The sequence below is a fragment of the Neomonachus schauinslandi genome, chromosome X (assembly GCF_002201575.2).
Source record: "Neomonachus schauinslandi chromosome X, ASM220157v2, whole genome shotgun sequence".
Classification (NCBI taxonomy): domain Eukaryota; kingdom Metazoa; phylum Chordata; class Mammalia; order Carnivora; family Phocidae; genus Neomonachus; species Neomonachus schauinslandi.
The window spans coordinates 54,665,623-54,685,609 of NC_058419.1; the positions used below are offsets into that span (position 1 = coordinate 54,665,623).

Consider the following 19,987-nt stretch of genomic DNA (forward strand, 5'->3'; position numbering starts at 1 on the left):
ATTTAAATATCAAACTAGACACCTTTTAATGTGTTGTTAATATTCATTCTATTCAATGAAATGTAATAAAATATCAAGTTACCAGACTTGCAATTAATTATAGGATCTCATGGCATTTGTTATTTTCTGAAGAGCATTAGTTCTGTGCAGTTACTTTGCTACTTTATAAATAATTGCATTTACAAGCTTTTGTTTTATAGGTTTATGATTAATTAGCAAATTTCTGATACCGTCTTTCAGTTTCTAATTATACATATCAGAAGAAAGAATTGGTTTCCAGTGGCACAGAATTTTTTTTTAAGATTTTATTTATTTATTTGACAGAGAGAGACAGTGAGAGAGGGAACACAAGCAGGCGGAGTGGGAGAGGGAGAAGCAGGCTCCCCGCTGAGCAGAGAGCCCAATGCGGGGCTCGATCCCAGGACCCTGGGATCATGACCTGAGCTGAAGGCAGACGTTTAATGACTGAGCCACCCAGGCGCCCCTCCAGTGGCACAGAATTTTGACTTTTGCATTATTTTCTATAAGGTATCAAATGACATTTCTATGCATGATTTGGCAGATTTTAAGTAGGTTGATTTTAATTTCTACACAACCCATATCTTAATTATAAAATTCTTGCCTCATCGTCTTGGAAACGTGGGTCCACAGACTAAGAAATCAAGTCGAAAAAGGCAGAGATATAGAAAAATGGGTTCTCAGAAGTGTTCAGAGTAGACATGATGGCCTCAGAAAGTTGTCCCTATTCCCTTTGATAAAATTCTTATGTAAAATCATTACTTCTTTCCAGGTTTAAATTGCTGACCTTATCAATGTTAACAGCATTCCAATTGGTCTTAAGGTTTAACTTACTTCAAGCTATGCACTCCTGGTTTGCTGACCTAAGTCTTAAAACTAACCCACTTTCCTTGAGATTCTGCAGATCACTGACCTTGAGGAATGAAGGACCAGACTTTCCCAGAAGATAAGGCCTGGCCACATTTGAAAACAGCTGCCACTGATGCCAACAAGTCTGTTCAAGGTCATGTTAACATACAATGAACTGCCTGAGCACCAGCTTCTCCTGCACATAGCCAGCTATTTCCCACACCTCCCCATTAAAACTCTATGGTTCATCTGGACTGGGAAGATGGTCTTTGGGATATTAGTCCAACATCTTCCCAAGTAGCTGGCTTCTTGAATAAAGCAACCTTTCCTTTCCCACGTTACTTGTCTCTCAAGTATTGTTTTTCAAGGGGAAAGCAGCCAAACCTGAGTTAGGAAATGGTTCTCTGTCTGGTAAGAGATTTTGGTGAGCTAGCCAAGAGTTTGCTTACAATTTATCTAGCCCCCTTGGGATTCCTGGGATGGAGCAGTTGGCCAAGACAGGGCCAGGCCTTACCCATTCATTTCCCAAGCCGTTGGCTATGATAGTTGGAGCCATCTGCTTGTGGTTAGTCAACCCTAGGGTGGAGAATTTGAAGGATTTTCCCAAGCATTTGCCCAAACTCCTTTTGTTTCAGGGAGGCTCCCTGTCTTCTCCAACCTGGTGTGGACTGCTTACTTTTGCTTTTTGTTGATGGAGAAGAAACATGTATCTGTTCAACTGTTTGAGCTGAGATCTAGGATCAAGTCAGTCCACTGACATGCATTCTGGGAGTCTTTTTTCTATGTCATCTGAGCTTTTAGCCATTTGGACCTTTCTGGGTCAATTTGTGGCACCACTGGTAAGAGAAGTGACTCAGAAGTGATTCCATACCAGTCTCTCCTTGAAGGAGAGGAATCTGTCTGTCTCAGAAGCACCTTGTCTGTTTGTCTGATTGTCTGTTTTAGGAATCTGCATAGGAATGGGAGGATTTAGTTTTGTTCCATCTGAGAGCACACTGGAGTGAATTCTGTCTGATGGGCATACTTATAGTTATGATTCCATATCTTTAAAAAATAGTATTTTATTGTAACACTTCTTGGCATATGTATGTTTTGAGCTTGAAAGAAAGAGGCCATTAAATGGATCTCTAAATTATTACACTCTTGTAAATTGGAGTTGTTTTGTCAGAGATCAGATAAATGGCATGAAATTCCCTACATTCAGGCTTTTTATTACTTCATAATAAAGATTCTGCACAGAAAGGGACGTAATTGATGGTCCAGAGAGATAAGGAGGACAAAAATCTAAGACACCTGACCTTCCTAATAATCAGAATAATAAAGAAAAGTAGGAGGAATACAGGCAGACACTGGAAATCCTAACTCCATCTGCGCAAGCACTAACACCAGAACCAATGCCCAACCCACTGTCTGCTTTTCCACCTCCACCAGAAAGCTGTAAAGCAAAGGAGAACAAAAAAACTGTTTTTCAGGAAGGAGAGACAAAAAACGGAGATGGAGGAATGTTAGTCCAAACTCTAAATCTGCCTCTGGCCTTGCCAGTGGCACCCCTGCTGCCTCTTGCTCTGCCTTCCCTCTCCTTCTTTTCTTGTACCACAATGGGTGCCTCTCACTCAGTGGCTCCTATACCATCCTTGGTGCCTTCAGCACCATTGACTCCTGCTCCTCCTAGCCTCACTACTGAAGAACAAAAAGCACCCCAGGCTGTTGGGCCACATCCTTATGAGGTTCAAACTGGAACAACTCCTAAATCAACATGAAGGGTCCCAAGGGCTTCCCTGGACTTAAACTGCCCACTTCAGATTTCTCCACAAGAGGCCCAGATAAAATTGACAGTGGGAAACAAATTAATTGACTTTTTAGTGGACAAGAGTGTAACATATTTGTTATTAAAACCAATCAAAGTTGATGGTTTAATTAAAATAGACATGTCTTTTGGAGTTATCATCATCAAATATAATGCAGATAACTAGCTTTTATTCTACCTGAATGTATTAGTTAAATTCTTGTTGTAACTGTTACAATTTGTCAATAACAATTACTTAAAATAATGATTGATTTTATCTAATGAAGTTTACATGGGTAATTGTTAAGAACAAGTAGGTTGAATAGATTTAAAAAAAAGTGTAGAGGTAAACTTTTAAATAGCTTCCAAAATCTTTGGTAACTTGAAACTTTGAAGTTTTGCTAGGTTAAATAATAAATTGGGTTAAATTCATTGGATGTCCAAATCTTTACAAAATAAGATAAAATGTTAATGTTTTAACATTAATTACTAAATATAGGTTTATCTGATTTTACCTTTTTATTACAGAAAACTAAATATGCTTGGATCTGCTAATAAGCATGTCTTATGCTTTATTAAAAAGTTCTATGAAAAAAATCACATTTTATGAAATATAAAATATGTTCATAAATTTGCCAATCTAAAAAATTCTGGTCTAATAGACCGTCCACAACTGGTTACTACTTAGTTTTCGCTAGAGAAAGGTTTCTGAGAGTTAAAATTTTGATACATGTGATTGAGACAGCTAGAAATGGTAAGGAAAACAACTTTATATATAGGAAAATAGGAGATATGTAAGAAAGGCATGAGGAATAAAAATACATTTTTGTTGAGGGGAAAAGTAATTTTTCCTAAAATAAGACTGGCTATTTATAGAGAGGTAAGAGTTATGACAAAATTTGAATTAAAAAAGCAGTTAGAAAGTTTATGAAGGGAATCTTTGGAAAAAAATATTTATGGTCAGGACTCACTAAGATTGGAATAAATGAATTTTAAAAGAACAGTGATATAAGATTGGAATTTGTTTTTTCTCTAGAAATTGGCTTAACTTTGTTAAAAAGACAAAATTTATTTTATTGTTGGTCTGCTCTTAATAAGAAATTATAAACAAAGTATTTTATCTGCACAGAAAAACAAGGTTTCTATGTTTGTTTTTAATTAGGTCTTTGATTACTAAATCTTCTCAATATTAAAGGAACGAAGTTTTGATAACAACTATGTAAACCTTTATTTTTGCCTTTGGGATCTCTTATTGTCACCTTGGTTAAATAAATAATAAAATATAAATTTTATAGTGATCTATGATCTTATTTAGGCATGTAGTTTAGAATCTTCTGAGGTTCTTAACAAACTTCCTAAAAATTCAAATTCTAAATAAAGTCTTTTTGATTTATTAGTCTTGTTTATTTGGTATGTTAAGTTACACTGGAAGCATTGTCAAACAAATAATGATTAATTTTCTTAGGTTATATTATGTGGGTAAATGTCAGGATGGTTTTAAAAGTTATGTAAAATTCCTAAAATGTTAATATATCTTGGCATAATACATGTAATTCTAATTATTAAAATGTTCTGCATCACCGAAATAACTGCATTTCCTTGACAAATACATTATAATAAACTCTTATCAGATTTTTAAACATGGCCGTTTCTGAATCTTTTGTCCCTTCCAATTATTCTGATGTTCTTGCAAAATGCATTTCAGCTTCAAGGAGTTTCCTGAAAAGGACTTTTGACACATGCAGGTCTGATACTTTTAAGATCATAAAACTAAACTAAGAATTTCCAGAACTAATGGAAAAACTGCATTGAAACAGAGCAAGAATTAATAATATGGGACTAAGCAACTTAAAAAATGATTATATTTTTATAATTCTTATTTAAATCATTGCTGTTTCTCTAATGTTTTCCAAATTTAAGGAATCTTTTTCTCTTAAGATATCTATGACTTACAGAAATTTAGTAAAAATATTCTTTTGTAGGAACACCTAGGTGGCTCAGTTGGTTCAATGTCTGCCTTCAGCTCAGGTCATGATCCAAGGGTCCTGGGATCCAGTCCAGCATTGTGCTCCTTGCTCAGCAGGATGCCTACTTCTCTCACTGCCTGCCCCTCCCCTGCTTGTGCTTTTGTTCTCTCTCTCTCTCTCTCTCTCTCTGACAAAAATAAATAAATAAAATCTTTAAAAAATATTATTTTGTAAACAAACTGAAATATTTATTTTTCTTGCTACCTGATCCCTGAAGAATTTGGAAACTCTCAAGGAATATTCTTTCTGTCATGGTAATTATCATTATTTGCATAAATTCAATGAAAATGGGTACTGCTTATAACAAGATACCATTGGAAACATTGGTTATTTTACCAAGGCTTTAAGTGGAATGTCATATTTAAGAAAGACATACATAGACTCAGATATAACCAGACAGCTTTAAGGAACTAAAGTTGACTGTATGGAGCCAATAAAGACCCTTGGAAATGTTGGCCTGACACATTGCTTACAGAGTTCCCACCAGCCTTACTGGGTGAGTAAAAAATGTCAGTTCTTGGAAGGTGCAGGAATCTCAAGATATTTCAGGGACCTCAGGAAAAGAAGAAGTCACTCAAATCTACAGGTATTACAGGCAAATCTGATGACAAGTTTTTCGCCTGGCTTCTGGCCTTGAGAGGCTATTGAAAGTTTAATCTAAAATTCATTGTAAAACCTTCCACCAAAGCAGGTTTTAAAACAACCTCTATGGTCAATCACCATTCTTGCTGTACTTACGTAAACAATTATGTAAAAATTAATTAAATTTTTTAAAACTAAACTTATAAACAAATCAGTCTTAATTTGGCTATCTTTGACAGGAGTGAGGGTGACTTTAGAAAGAAAGATTATATCTCAATAACACAACTTCATGAATGTTAGATTCTAGTTCTGATTATCTTTGAGTGTTTGTTGTTTCCTTATAAAACTGGCCTGGATCTAAATTCTTCTGGTTTCCTCTAATATCTGGCTATGACTCTCCAAAATAAGGTTTCCAATGTTCTCCTATTCTCTTGTCTTAAAATAATTAAGAAATAGGGGCGCCTGGGTGGCTCAGTCATTAAGCGTCTGCCTTCGGCTCAGGTCATGATCCCAGCGTCCTGGAATCAAGCCCCGCATCGGGTTCCCTGCTCCATGGGAAGCCTGCTTCTCCCTCTCCCGCTCCCCCTGCTTGTGTTCCCTCTCTCGCTGTGTCTCTCTCTGGCAAATAAATAAATAAAATCTTAAAAAATAAAATAAAATAAAATAATTAAGAAATAAAACTGCCCTTTTTCCTGAAGCCCTGAAAATTGAAGCTAGACAACTCAAGAGAAACTTCAGAGAAATTGCCACAATAGCTCTTATAGACAATCTTCATGCCTGTTGCTCTATGAGCCACTCAAAAGAATCACTGGAGACATTTAAACTATAAACCATAAAAATCCATCAGATTGCCAGTGTCTGCTCCCACTCCATCTGAAGATGCTTTGAGCCTGACATCTAAAACTCCTCTCATTGGGACTCCTTAGAACCAGATACTGGGTTTATAATTTGCTCCAAGCATTAACTTTTGTTTTTTGTTTGTTTGTTTCCATAAACATTGGGGAGGATATGTGTTGTGGTGAGCACTGTGAATTGTGTAAGACTGATAAATCACAGAACTGTACCCCTGAAACAAATACATTGTATGTTAATAATAATAAAAGAAAGTACACCAACCTCAGTAATAGAATATATTATATAGCTTACATACGTTTGTGTTGCTATGCTTTCAATGTGTGTAGCCGCTATTAAGATTACTCAGATAAGGGCGCCTGGGTGGCTCAGTTGGTTAAGCGACTGCCTTCGGCTCAGGTCATGATCCTGGAGTCCCTGGATCGAGTCCTGCATCGGGCTCCCTGCTTGGCGGGGAGTCTGCTTCGCCCTTTGACCCTCCCCCCTCTCATGTGGTTTCTCTCTCTCTCAAATAAATAAATAAAATCTTAAAAAAAAAAAAGATTACTCAGATAAAATTCATCTGAAGGTATGGAAAAAAAAGAAATGCCTCTTATTAATTACCTGATTGCTTGCTGAACAAGGTAGAGTCTATATAATAGCTAACACCAATTGCTGTACCTATATTAACTAGTCCTTGGAAGTAAGAACCTAGAGAGACAAAATTAGGCAGCAAGCCACATGGCTGCAACAGGCCCTTGCCCACAACATCCCATTTTTCCAAGGTGGCTGGGACTAGTTTACTGATCTATTCTCTTTGATACTGGTCTATTCTCTTGGTGTCAGATCAATTTTAGAGGGAATGATAAAATTGGGCTTAACTATACTGTTACTATTCCTTAGACTATACTTGGAGATAAAGTTAATGATGCCATGTAGTGCCAAACAATGTAGAAAAATGAGGTAAAAAAAAACTACCTCTGATACCCCTCCATGAGAACAAGGAACCAAAAGCTAAGTCCTGCACCCATGTCAAATCCTTCCATTCCAAAACCCATAGTCTGCCGTAATTCAGCTTGAAGCAGTTACAGATGATGGACCTCTATGTATGTTCCATAGAAATGGAATGAAGGATTGAAAGTGGGGATTTGTAACAGCACTCCAACTGGTCTTAAGTGTTAACTTACTTCAAGCTTATGCACTCCTTGTTTGTTGACCTAAGTCCCTTGGTTTATAATAGAATTAACCTACTTTCCTTGAGATTTTGCAGACCATTGGCCTTAAGGAATGAAGGACCAGACTATTCCAAAAGATAAGGCCTGACCACATTTGAAAACAGCTGCCCAGCAAGTCTATTCAAGGTCATTGTTGACATATGATTAACTGTCTGAGCACAAGTTTCCCCTGCACATAGCCCCCACCATTTCCCAAACTTCTCTTTTAAAACCCTCTGGTTTCATCTATACTGGGGAGATGGTCTTCAAGACATTAGTCCACCATCTTCCCAAGATGCTGACTTTCTGAATCTTTCTTTTCCCACCATTACTTGTCTCTCAAGTACTGACTTTCACATGGCGAGCAGCTGAACCTCAGTTTGGAACCAGTTTTCTATCCTGTAGCACCAACACTTCAAGATTCTTTGTAACTGGTCTTTGAGCATCTAATAGGAACTTGCAGCAAGGCCCCTCTTCTATTTCTGTCAAAAAACAAATATGCTTTTCTTTATACAAATTTGCTAAACCCTTCTATTTATGATAAACCTTAAGTAAGTTTTCCTTGAAAACATCTTATATTGCAAAGCAAATGCTCAAATTTAAAAACTGTTGCCATAAAATAAAAGTACCTATTAAGAGCTTAGCTAACACTAATTAAAGGATTATATCCCCATAAGTTAAGGAAAAAATTGTAAAATTACATAAATTATGCTATTTATTAAAATTAGCTTTAGATGCACAAAATTAAATATTGCTTTAATTCCACCTTCATAATTTGGGGGGTGTTTAGAATATATTTTTTTGAATGATACTTTCTAAATTAATCATTCCTGTTACCTTTCATAGCATCCATGCCTCCCACAGCATAAAGTGCCCCCAGAGTTGATTTTCTAGGCTTTGTCCGAGGGCTTTGCATCATAGGTCTTCTCTCAGGTAAGAGATGGTACTTCATAGCTTCCATTAGGAGCTTCTGACACTCAAGATCACCAGCAAACATAGAGCTGTTTTCAAGATCCACCAGTAACTGAAAAGTAATGATGCATGGTATATGAAGTAAATAACCTACCATTAAAAATAACATACTTTTGCTTATATAACCTTGGAGAAAACTTGAGCTAATTCAAATGTAAAAGTGTTAGTATTTTAAGTTACTTAGTGACATATGTTTATGTTCACTTATGATTTAAAATGATTAAAGATCTCATAGTAGTAGCTACTGATCTGTTCAGATTTATTTGACATATTATACATCTTTTGAATAGATACACATATAATATCAAGAAGTGAAAGTGAAAAGACACTTAGAAAATGGATTAGTGAAAGCAGTTCACAATGGGTTACTGAAAGCAGTTCAAGAGACTATCTATGTCTACACAAAACAAGCATCTTCCAGTCTACTGCATGTAGCCAAATAAGCAGCCACCTTATTGGTGGATTTAGAGAAATTGGTACAAGCATGCCCAGTTAAAATAAAGTAATATCACCATAAAGAACTGCATCTTTATCATCAAATCACTTTTGTAAAGTATTCTGAAAGTAGATGCTTTTTATCTGTACATGTACATGTGTACATCAGTAAAAGACATGTGTTAGTGGGTAGCCAAAACATTAGCAATAGTAGATGATCAATCCTTTCTAACCATCATTGCCTGGCAGACACTAAGACCCTCATTGAATGGGATAAAAGCTAAGTAAAATATTTTTCCTGAGGTGAGCTGAGGAAAAGTGAAGAGCTTGTTTCAGAATTTTACCAAGGGTCATTTATATTGGTTCATTGGAGTTTTGGGTCTACAGTATCATAGGACATTGAGAGGAATTGCAGTTTGAAGTGGAAATGCTAATCTCATCCCATAAAACTTCCCTGAAATTTCCTGTTCTGCAGTGCTTAATCCCAGCTTAGTTCTCTTATGGATCACTATTTTGACTTGACTGGTGAGACCTCAAGCATTTCCTTAATGCATATGCTGCTGAAAATAAGTTTGAAAACTGAGTTATGTAACTTTATTTCAAAATATTCTTCAGGGATTTACCACCATTCTCTTCATATATTTCATTTCTAGAATATTTTTTAAAGTCACTATTAAAGTTGTTTTGGAAGGTCTATATTCTGTATGGTATTACCCACCACTACCACCATTAGGAAAAGTTCACAACAGTCCACACTTTAGGCATAAGGCATACTCAGGGATGGGAGGCCAAAGACCATTGGTTGTGCGTTTGGGCTGGAAATTTCTCCTCATTCCAATAAAGTAAGACAAGTCCAAACTAAGCAGTTTGCTGAAAGAACATATAGAAAAAGCAATATAAAGTTAAGGACCTCTGATCCATTATACCAGTGCATCTCATTTTTTTTGCATATCTAAGAATCATCTGGTGAACTTATTAAAACATGGATTCCTTGTCCTCACCCCCATAAATTGTTTCAGTACGTCTGTGGTGGGGGCTTGGAAAATTGGGTTTCTAACAAGCTCTAAGGAAATACTAAGCTGCTAGCTCAGTCATTTTGAGTAGCACTGCCTTAGAGAATCTAATGAATCATATAGACCCTCTCATGAGAATAAGGCATGCAAGTGTACACACATTCACACAAACATAAAATTTCCAAAGATTCTGAACCTTGGTTCTAAAATTACATGTATATTTTAATGTTTCTCTTTTTGGTGTTACCATTGCCTTGCCCTTTGAATAAATTTGCTATACCCAAGAAAGCAGTCAGTGTTCTTTCATTGCATATGGATAAATTCTTCATAGTAAATATGTAGCTCCATGGATTTAATTAACAGATAAAAGTAAAAAAAAAAGTAGAAAAATCATCAGTAAATTAATATTCTATTTTTCAATATTAGCATTTAATTGGTAATTTGTTGAAAATTGATTAATTTTAATGTTTATGAAACTACTGATCCACTAGATCTAGATGAAGCTCCTCCTTCCAATGTGGATGATGTTTGATGATTTCAGTCACAGGCTATATAATATATGAAATGTGCATATGTGCAATATATTTATATATATACAATATACAATTGATATCTACTGTTGATCAATTTGCTACAGAAAAAAAATTGTTATCACCAGTGGTAGAAGTATATAATGAGACTGCACTCCAACCTCACTAAGCTTCACTTACTAAAATTCAGTATGAGGTAGGTCAATCCCAAATCATATCCAAGGGTGTTTGTTTTTAGAATCATTTTTACAGCATGTATGATAAGGATGTAATTATAATGATTCTGTAGTTCATCTGAAGCTACTCTAGTATGATTTCAATCATAGCAGGTAATTAACCATGTTAGTATTAGCCAGACTAACTCCATGCTAAAGTCTACTTTGGGATGCTACTATATTGGTTATTATCAGCTTGCCTAGAAGGTGGGCAGGAAAAGAAAAAAAAGAGCCTAGTCATTTTCTCTGCTTCTTACAAGTGCTGTTTGATGAGGAAGAAACTGAAACTAAAGAATATGCTTTCTTAGATTTTTTTTTTTTTTAGGGATTATCTGTAGCTTTTTTTTATACTTGTTTTCTCTGCATCATAAATAGTGCTAATTGAAGGTTGGATATGTCCTTCTGTGAGACAAATACTATACACTCCAGTTAACAGAAATCCTATAAATAAAATAAAATTAGACAAAAAAGGAATGGATTTATGTTTAGTGGTAGTTTAGAACTATATGTTACCTGGGTAAATTTCCATACCTGTGGTGGAAGTAATGGCAGTCTGATATAAGAAAGCAACATTGCTAGGTCTCGTTGCCTAGCCTGCACATCATGCCCCACCCATTGCATTAGAGCGTGGAAAATTGTTTCTTCATCAGGCACATTAATGTCATCACTGCACAGAAGTTTCGAAATTTCATTAGCTGGAAGCAGGAGGAATTCTTGGTTCTTTATTACCTCAATGAAGTGTTCCTAGAAAAGAAAGGTTTTCTACTGAAACTTTCTACTTTAGAAATGTCTTAACCAAACAAGCATATGAACACTTTGCTTTGTTAAAATTCAGAAAAGACCAGAGGGACAGGTATATGCATTTATAACAAATAGGTGCCATTGCTGCCTGTGACAGAGGGCATAGGGAGTCTTCTGAAGTTGAGGAGCCAAATGTTTCCCCTGAGAATTATTTATTGAACTCAGGTAAAGGGATTAACTGCTTCATAGGCCACATTGGTAGTGCCTGAGTTGATACCAGTTCTTTTCTCTCCTAGCTGTTGTAGGTGGCAACAACTTACGACTCCAGAAGTGATTGATGTTGAGTTGGTCTTTAGCCAAAACCCTTAAGAGAAAGGGTGGAAATTTTCAAGGGGGAGGTTACCTTGAAGATCTGGGAGAGGTAACTCTGGCTGTACGTTTGAGGGGGCAACATACTGAATTCCTTTGAGTTGAGACAAACAGATTGATGAAAAACTCTTTTCTCTTATGGAAAAGCATGATCTATTAACCAAGGCAAATGTATATTTTACAATGGATAATACACAGATTTAGGACAATCTAAAAGGGACTTTTATGGAGTTATTTTTTTGGGGGGTAAATGGGGTTGTCTTGCAATTTTTATATATTATTCCTTAATTCTCTCTTCTGTCACAGTGTTATATTTTATCAAGTATCAAATTTCATGCAGCTGTGTTTCAAATTTTTTTCTTCAAAACACCACTATATATTTTTCTTATTTATAATGTTGCATATTTTTCTATGACAACACAATTATCTTTTTCAACATTTTTCATAGTAAAAAAATCTTAGGTTTTAAATGTGATATACTTCCAAAATGGAGATAAACCTCTCTAGTTGGTAATTTATGTTGCAAAATAAAGAGATATTCTTGAAGCAGCTTAAAACAGCCTCTAAATAAATTGGGGGGAATCTTGGATAAATCAAATCACTCCCTCATCTCCACTCAGAGTTTAGTCATTGTGGAACTGAGTTAGCTTAATAGTAAAATTATTCATACAAAAACCAATTTTTGATAGACCCATCAGGGAGCTCTGGTACCATAAATTCCAAGCTAAATTGTCTATTTAAATGAAGAGCCCTCTTGTGACTAAGGTAAACAATTAAGAGAGGACTACTGTTTTTAATGTAGCAGATGTCCCTGGTTGAAAACCCTCTCACCTACAGCAAAATAATGGAACTAGTACTATAACTAATAATACATTACATTTGTACAGCACATCACACTTTCACAAACATATAGTCAAAAAAAATCATTAAGTCATCACCAATATGATCTTGTAGGAGGTGAAATCATTCTGATGAGAAAATAGGCTATGTGAATTGTTTGGTCTCCTGTGCAATAAATGGAAAAGTATAGACTCAAGCCTAAGTCTTTAGGTCTACTCCATTTTGCTCAACACTGCAACTGCCTTTCATAAGTGACATAATTTTTATGAATGGGTTAAGGAAAAGATAAAACTCTAAAAATGTATGGTTACCTATTACTGGTAGTGTATGTAAACTCTGAGAGTTTATATCGTTATGTCAATATGACGGAAGACCCTATATCTCATTCTCCTTTCTATCCACTCTCCAATGAAAGAAAAGAAAAATAGAAAGCAAATGAGAGAGAGAGAGAGATTGGCCCAGTTGGTAAAACCTACTCAGTGGTTAATGTGGATCATAGAAAAATCTATCAAATTAGGTTATGCATTTGAAAAAGTTAAGAAATTATTCAAATAGTTTATATGATGGTCAATTTATATAGCGAGAAATTAGAGTTTATGATAGAATTTGTTATGGTTCCAGAGAAACTTCCCAATGAGACTACTGAAAATTGTTTGGCAATATAGTAACCTAGTTTAAATAAAAAAAATAAATATATTGATTTAAAGTATACACATGGCACTGCAATATCCAGTACTGTAGAGAAATATTTAGTTAAGCTTAAAGAATAATTTTGAATTGTTTTATTTTGGAATTATTTTGTTTAGAATTTCAAGATAAACACTTTCTTCTATACACCTTTCCAAGAGGTTTGATACTCATTTTTTAATCCACACTTACTTTGTTGTAAAACTTACTAGATAAATATAACATACTTGCTGAGTGTTTCATCAGTGCAGACTACTATTTATGGAATTATGATGGCTAATTTCATGTGTCAACTTGACTTACCCATGGAGTGTCTAGACTTTGTATCAAACATTATTCTGCGTGTATCTGTGAGGATGTTTCTGAATGAAGCCCATTCACATTAGGGAGGGAGATTATGTTTTACGCAGTCTAATATTCAAATGTTTGTAATTGAGTCTTAAGAGTTCAACATTATTCTTAAAAATTAAAATTATTTGTATTTTAATAATATCAATACAGTATTACAAAAACATTATTATAGCAAGACCTTTCCTCCTTTGCTTTATTTATAGTAGATACTAAAATAACTGAAGAAAGGGAGTTAAGTGAGACAGCAGTAATGTGCTTTTTGCACATCCCGCTTTAACATTCAGTTTCAGCCACATAATAAAAAAAGGAAGACAAGTTCATTTTGAGCAACAAAAAATAATTCAAGCTGTTTATCAGAATGTGTTTTGACAGTGAGAGTAAGATAACAGACAGGAAACTTAATACTTAGTTTAAGAATTTAAGTAAATTAACAAGTAGTTTTCATGTTTGGCTTTTGTGGTAGGATTATTCTTTGAACTATATAACTGATGTTCCTATAGACTATATGGCAGCTGTATTTAGCACATAGGAATATAAATAGTATGATTCAGTAACATATATTAAACCGTCAATCCATTATAATATAATTCTCCCGATAATGCTATAGTTTGAGGACTTTGTTTGAAACTTCAAATTTTGAACAATGACCAGGGATGGGAAAAAGAGGGAGAAAGTTTTACCAGGAAAATTTAGAGAATTCAAATATTGGAAAGTTTAAAAATTTAAGATCTGTATTAAATGTTAACAAAATATTGTTTATATGCCTCTCAATCATAAACTCATAATGTTAATTTTATTTTTAGATGTGATTCTCTATTGTTTGCTTTTATGTACTTGCCTTTTTGTTTTTGAATCTTAAATAACCATAGCAATTTTCTTAGCTTGAAAGATTTATCTTTTTGATCGGGTTTTACAGAAAGATCCATCTCATATTTTTCCTGCTTCAGAGGTTCAAAAGTTCATTTTCTTTTTTTTTAAAGATTTTATTTATTTATTTATTTGACAGAGAGAGAGAGAGCACGCATGCACAAGTAGGCAGAGGGAGAGGGAGAAACAGGCTCCCTGCTGAGCAGAGAGCCTGATCCCAGGACCCTGGGAACATGACCTGAGCCAAAAGCAGCCGCTTAACTGACTGAGCCACAGGTGCCCCAAAAGTTCATTTTCTTCTTTGCATCAGGGAATTATTAGCATTAATGGTAATTTAATATCCTCTGACTACTTTTTCTGGTCTCCCTGTAATCTATATTTCATGTCACTATAACTTGACTGAATAAAGATAGTCTTATCCCATCCAATTTTAAAAGAATTAACACATACAAACATGTTCAGTTAATTTATTATAATTACTTATAGAATTGAGAAGGATTTTAAGTTAGTTAAGTTAAAGGATTGAACTACAAGTTGTTTTTAACCAAAATAGATATTTTTGTTAAGACATAAAATATCCATTCAGTAGAATTGGCTGATTTTGATAGTTCTTAAGCTCTTCCAGTTAATATTGATATATTAATTAGTTTTTGTTCTTATTGAATGTTTTTATATTGAATTCCTTTTCTTATTGAATGTTATTTAACTTTCATTAGAAATCATAATGTATACAATTTTAGAAACTAAAGTTCTGATATTACAAAAAATCAAGGACAAGAAACAAATGATCTGATTAAAAAATGAGAAGATATGAATAGATATTTTTCCAAAGAAGACATATAGATGGCCAACAGATACATGAAAAGATGTTCAACATCACTCATCATCAGAAAAATACAAATGAAAATTACAATGAGATATCACCTCACACCTGTCAGAATGGTTAAAACTAACAGCACAAGAAACAAAAGATGTTGTTGAGGATGTGGAGAAAGGGGAACCCTCTTACACTGCTGTTGGAAATGTGAACTGGTGCAGCCACTCTGGAAAACAGGATGGAGGTTCATCAAAAAGTTAAAAATAGAACAGCCCTATCATCCAGCAATTGCACTACTAGGTATTTACCTAAATAATACAAAAATACTAATTTGAAGGGATGCATGCCCCCTGATGTTTATAGCAGCATCATCAACAATTGCCAACTTGTGGAAAGAGCCCAAATGTCCATCAGCTGATGAATGAATAAAGAAGAAATGGTGTGTGTGTGTGTGTGTGTGTGTGTGTGTGTGTGTGTGTATTACTCAGCCATCAAAAAGAATGAACTCTTGCTATTTGCAACAATGTGGTTGGAGCTACAGAGTATTTAAGCAAAATAAGTCAGTCAGAGAAAGGGACATACCATATGCCTTCACTCATGTGTGGAATTTAAGAAACAAATGATCACGGGGGGAAAAAAAGAGAGACAAACCAAGAAACAAACTCTTAACTATAGAAAACAAACTGATGGGTACCAGAGGGCAGGTAGGTGGGAGGATGGGTTAAATAGGTGATGGGGATTAAGGAGTGCACTTGTGATGAGCACCGGTGCTGTATGTACATGTTGAATCACTAAATTGTACACCTGAAACTAATAATGCACTATATGCTAACTAACTGGAATGTAAATAAAAACTTAAATCAGGGATGGGGCGCCCGGGTGGCTCAGTCAGTTAAGCATCTGCTTTTGGCTCAGGTCATGATCCCAGGGTCCTGGAATCGAGTCCCACATCAGGCTTCTCCCTCTCCCTTTGCCTGCCTCTCCCCCTGATTGTGCTCTCTCTCTCTTTTTCTCTCTGTCAAATAAATAAAAAATCTTTAAAGAAAAAGAAATCATGGACAGTAGATTTTCCTAATACTGCGGATATGACTTGAAATATGTCCTTACATGATTTAATTTTTTGCAGTATTCTCATTTCTCCAAGCTTTGAGATTTAATTAAACCTTTTCAGTTTAAAAAATGAGAAACTTGCTTGAGTACAGCTCAACCAAATATTTTTATCTAATATCCACTATGTGCAAGTAATTTGCAAATAAATTTATATTGCTCTTCAATTTTATCCCAACATTATAGTCTTTACATTGGAAAGGCTGTGTGCATATATATACACACACCCATACATTATATATTTATATACACATACACATATGCACATGTACACATACATATCAGTAAACAAATCAGTAAGTTAGATATTGTGTTAATATAATATTACTACAAGTTAATTTGAAACAATTTATTTTACCATTGTGTACTTATGTGCCACACTTAAGAGCTCTGTACAGCCCTGGGCATCTCCAAATGATCGAATTCCTAAGCAGTTTGAAGGATGGAGCTGCTTTATGAGATAATTGGAGCAGACTTCAATGACTTGAGTCAGCTGCAAGAGACAAGCTGCAGCCAACAAATTTTCAATAGTATCTTCTTTTAACTGCAGAACACCTAGATGGTTTGAAAAAGTAAAGAATGATTATATGTCCCCAAAGTAAGACACATATGTGCTAACTAGTTGAATTTTTCAATTTCTCTCATTACTAAGGCTATCATTTCTAGTGCACAGTAACCACTATGGAAATACCTTTAAAAGCCAACATATGCAAGGGAGTCTGTAAAAATATTAATAAGATGGCTGAAGGGAGCCAGACTAGATTATCAAAAACAACTGTAGCAAATGAACAGTGAACACCTTTATTGCAAAGAACAGCAACTTGTTATTTCTTCGTCATCTTAGACCTCATCTAAATCTTATATCAATCATTGAACACTACATCTGAAACTAATGATGTACTATATGTTGGCTAATTGAATTTAAAGAAAAAAAGAAAAATCTACAATTCTTTCACCTAAATAAAATAAATAAGTAAACATATAGATAGATAAATAAATAAATAATAAATTTTATATAAAAAACTGTAAATACTATGACTCAAGGAGTATTTTGTCATATTGTACAACGACCATACAGGTAATTATCATTTGTATGGAAAAAATTTTGATAACTAAGTAGAGCATTGAGGTTATATGTCTATATTTTTGTGTGTCTGTCTACATTTATTAGCTGATAAGGATGAATTTGCTCAGATATTATGCCTGGAACTGATACCTGGTATTGTCTCAAAAGAAAAATAATATTGCTAACAGTCCTCAAATAAATGTTTGTATGATCATTTTCTTAGATATAAAAAACTGGCTCTGTTTGAAAATATCTGTGAAGAGATTTTTTTTTTAATGAGATCAGAGCTATTTAAGCTATTTCCTTTATATTGAGATATAATATATATATATTTAAATATGTATGTATGCACATACATATAAAATTTTCAAAGGAAGCATTGTTGATGACTTTTTGGAAATGTAAGTTATTTTGCATTTTGCTATATTCTTTTTTTTTTTGTTTTAGCCAAAGTATAAGTAAGTTATAAAAAATGATATTTCATATGGAGTATATGTACTATAAACTATTTCTTTATATTTTCTCCTTGTAAAATGCCTTAATATGGATTCTATATGGTTTTATAAGCATAAATGAAAGAGTAAATACATACTGTGAGATGCTCTATATCTGTTTCAACCTCTAAAATATGTGGTGAAATGGTCTTGTCCATCAGCAGACTTTCTTGAGTTGTTTGTTTTTTGTCATGGATTTTGAAGGGAGAGACCTGCCCATATCTCATGAGACCCAGAGAAGTTATAAACTATTCTCAGATTCAGATCTAAGATTCACCTGCTACAGACATTGAAACTTGGCCTGGTTATTCAGGAGAATATTAATTTCTTAATGAACAAAATCATAAAACTCTTTGAAGAAAACAGCAAAAAATCTCCTTGACATTGGTTTTGGCAATAATTTCTTGGTAATGCACCAAAAGACAGGCCACAAAAGCTAAAATAAACAAGTGGGACTACATCAAACTAAAAAGCTTCTGCACAGAAAGGAAATATAAAATATATTGAAAAGGCAATCTACAGAATGAGAGAAATATTGCAAACCATATATCTGATAAGGGGTTAATATCTAAAATATATAAAGGATTCATATAATTCAATAGCATGAAAACAAATAATCCAATTAAAAAAGAACAAGTAGGGGTGCCTGGGTGGCTCTGTTGGTTAAGTGTCTGCCTCTGGCTCAGGTCATGATCTCAGGGTCCTGGGATCCAGCCCTGCATTGGGCTTTCTGCTCAGCAGGGAGTCTGCTTCTGTCTCTGATTCTGCTCCACTCCCCCTCATGCTCTCCCTCTCTCTCTCTCAAATAAATAAATAAAATCTTTAAAAATAATAAAAAATAAATAAAAATAAAAAAGAGCAACTAACCTGGATCTTTTTTTTTTTTTTCCCCAGAAATGACATACAAATGACCAATAGGGATATGAAAAGGTGCTTACCATCACTAAATACCAGGGAAATGTAAATCAAAATCAAAAGAAGGGATAGCCAATGTTGGTGAGGTTTTGGAGAAAAGAGAACCTTTATGCAGTTTGTAGGAATGTAAATTAATACAGCATTATGGAAAACAGTATGGTGGTTCGAAAAAAATTAAAAAATAAAACTACCATATGATCCAAAAATCCTACTCATGATTATATATACAAAGAAATGAAATCAGGATCTTAAGAGATATCTGCACTCCCATGTTTGTTGTACTATTATTTACAATAGCTAAGAAATGGAAACAACCAACCTAAATGTCCTTCAACAATTGAATGGATAAGGAAATATATCTATATTTTTTTTCCTCTGATTTCTTAGAAATGGCAAGTAGATTGGTGGTTGCTAGGGGCTGGGAGGGGGAACTGGGGAGGTGTAGATCAAAGGGTGTAAACTTTCATTTATAAGATAAATAGTTGTGAGGATCTAATGTACAACATGGTGTCTATAGTTAATAATATGGTATTGGGTACTGTATACTTGAAAACTGTTGAGAGTATATCTTAAGCATTCTCACCACAAAAAAAGAATTAACTATTTGAGATAATGTGTGCATTAATTATCTTCATCTATGTAATCATTCCACTTGTGTATGTATAGCAAATCATCACATAGTATACTCTAAATATATACAATTATATTTGCCAATTATTGCTCATTAAAGTTGGAATATATAAATAAATACTTATTGGCTTCCAAACTCATCTTGTTACCTTTGTCTTATAGTTTGAGTAAATATGACTTTATTATTTCAAAGGAAGAGACTATGTCTCTAATATAGAGTTGGAATACTACAATTCTAGTTTTTACAAAAGAGAATGGGGGTGCCTAGGTGGCTCAGTTAGTTAAGTGTCCAACTCTTGATTTCAGCTCAGGTCATGATCTCTGGGTCTTAGGATCAAGCCCCCATTGGGCTCTGAGTGCTGAGCATGGTGTCTGCTTGAGATTCTCTCTCCCTGTCCCTCTGACCCTCTCCCCTCTCACATACTCTATTATATATTTAAAAAATGAGAATGTACCCACACCATTCAAGAGAGAGACAGACATGTCCTTGTATTTTTGTGTTAAAATAGCTTTATTCTCTCATGGTCAAAATTTTTATAACATATAATTTACCTCCTATTCTTTTATACTACTGAATTTAAATTCTGATTCTGCCCCTTACTACCTTGCGAAAGTTACCTAACAGGTAGAT

At 34.5% G+C, this 19,987-nt stretch overlaps 1 protein-coding gene across 1 annotated transcript in view; it reads right to left on the minus strand.

The window, feature by feature from the left end:
* Positions 1-19,987, minus strand: part of KLHL4 (kelch like family member 4) — a 172,601-nt gene that overhangs the window by 55,426 nt on the left and 97,188 nt on the right. Inside the window, 3 exon segments of the mRNA XM_021692332.1 lie at positions 8,145-8,331; positions 11,004-11,216; positions 16,610-16,806. Coding sequence (XP_021548007.1) covers positions 8,145-8,331; positions 11,004-11,216; positions 16,610-16,806 — 597 coding nt within the window.